Source organism: Rhagoletis zephyria, unplaced genomic scaffold (genome assembly GCF_001687245.7).
Source record: "Rhagoletis zephyria isolate East Lansing unplaced genomic scaffold, Rhagoletis_zephyria_1.1 Rzeph_scaffold_56757, whole genome shotgun sequence".
Taxonomy (NCBI): domain Eukaryota; kingdom Metazoa; phylum Arthropoda; class Insecta; order Diptera; family Tephritidae; genus Rhagoletis; species Rhagoletis zephyria.
Genome location: NW_016213809.1, coordinates 1 through 1,757, shown reverse-complemented (window position 1 = coordinate 1,757; position 1,757 = coordinate 1). Strand labels below are relative to the sequence as shown.

Sequence of the window (1,757 nt, the reverse complement as noted above, 5' to 3'; positions counted from 1 at the left end):
ATCTAATTTTTAATTTTTTCTAAGCTTTGCTTCCTTTTAACCAAAGGCTTTCTCAATTACGACTTAGATTAGGTCCATTATGGAAATAGGTATGTCCGTAAATTTTCAAATAAATAAAAAGAATAAAATATACCTGGGCGGTGAATGTATAATTAATTTTCGCCTTCTGGGTGTTGAACACTATTTGTGCAACCTTTGCAACTTTTTTTACAACCACGTCTGAAGCATTGGATCCGGCCGGGGAATCCTCTTTCGTCTGCTTCGGAGATACTTTTGCGCTTACTCCGGTGCTCTTGTTTTTGTCTCTTTCATCGACGCTGGCTGGGCTACGGGAGCCTTTTCGTGTACCAGGTGTTACTGTTGGCTTTTTAGTTTCATTTGTCGAGGATTCTTCACCATGACTGACACCCTTTACACGCCTATTGTTTTTTTGGTTAGATTTTGATTCAGGTTTAGCGAACTCAAAAGAGTTGCCAGCGGATATTTTGGCACTTATGCTGGCATCAGAACTTTCAACAGATGCATTATTATTTTCGTTTGACGTTTTTAACAAACTCCTTTGGGTAGTTTTTGTTACCGAACTGCTTGTACCAGTAGTCGTGGTCGGTGTTATTTTTTGTTGCCCAGCTTTTGTCGTTGCTGTTGTTTTGGAGACATTTTGAGCATTCGGTATTGCTGTATCTAAACTAAGACGTCGCACTGACGCATTGCTCGAATAAGAACTATTAGAGCGTCGTCTAATAATCATTGCATCCTCACTAGCTTTTTGTTTATACACATAATCCCAAGTTGATGATGGTTTTTGTTTAGAAGTACGCTTGTTTCTTGTACCTCCACTATTGGTTGGAGTGGGTGTTGTTTTCCCAGATGTTGGTGTTGTTTTCCCAGATGTTGGTGTAGATTCTCTCTTCAATATCTTAACAAAAAAATCATTACATGTAATTACATAAATGTTACAGACAAGTCATACCTTTTCTGAAATTGTAGCTGCGCGGCTGCGCATTAAATGTTTTTGTGGCTTATCGACACCTTGTTCTGCAATTAATTTACTTCTCTCGCTCTCCAAGGAATGTAGCATATTAGCAGCACCTTCATCGCTTACTAAACGGTCGATTTCACTTAACTTTTTTTTCTTTGAACCAGCACCACTACCAGTTCCATTTATGATAGGTGTCTGAGATCGCCGTTTCACGGGTGACTGAGTTTTCATCGTATTTTCTTGACTGACATTTTTATTTCGATTTGAAGAGTTACCTGCAGGCGATGAGGACCTAGTTTCCTTTTTCTTTGTTGCAGGGGAGCCAGAACATACTTTTAGCTCTGATCCCCGATGTTGCTTATTTTCAGGATCATTTTGGCGTTGTAAAGATGATTTCTTTTCTTTCAACTCGTTGTGTTGATTTTTAGATGCAGATGTTTTATGCGATACTATCTTTGAAGACGGGCTTTCAGCATCCAAATTTAGTTTGGAACTGTTGCGTGCGAATTGCGCATATGAAATTTGAGTTTCTGGTGCGTCAGGGTCCCATATTATTTTTGGTTTTATAATACGTGTGCGCTTGAAACCTACTACAGGTTTTATAGTAGGCTCGTCATTTATAAGCGGTTCTACCATCGGAAGTGTGTCTTCATGTAAGTTATCGGACTCCACTTTCTCTAGTTTTACTATATTCAGGTCCGTGTTTTTGTTTGTTGATTCTTTTCCTTCGCGTTCTTGATTGCTTATATCTTTTTCAAGTTCACTTTTTCTATTTTTG

The 1,757-nt window shown here is 38.6% G+C and overlaps 1 protein-coding gene across 1 annotated transcript; it reads right to left on the bottom strand.

Annotated features, from left to right (window-relative positions):
* Positions 1 to 60: 60 nt before the first annotated feature.
* LOC108356294 (uncharacterized protein DDB_G0280205-like) lies at positions 61 to 1,751 on the bottom strand (the record flags this gene model as incomplete). Its single annotated transcript, XM_017607413.1, has 2 exons — positions 971 to 1,751; positions 61 to 916 (listed from the first exon to the last, which is right to left on the bottom strand). Coding segments are annotated over exons 1-2 (1,501 nt in total), but the record flags the coding sequence as incomplete, so codon positions are not given.
* Between the last annotated feature and the right edge of the window lie 6 nt (positions 1,752 to 1,757).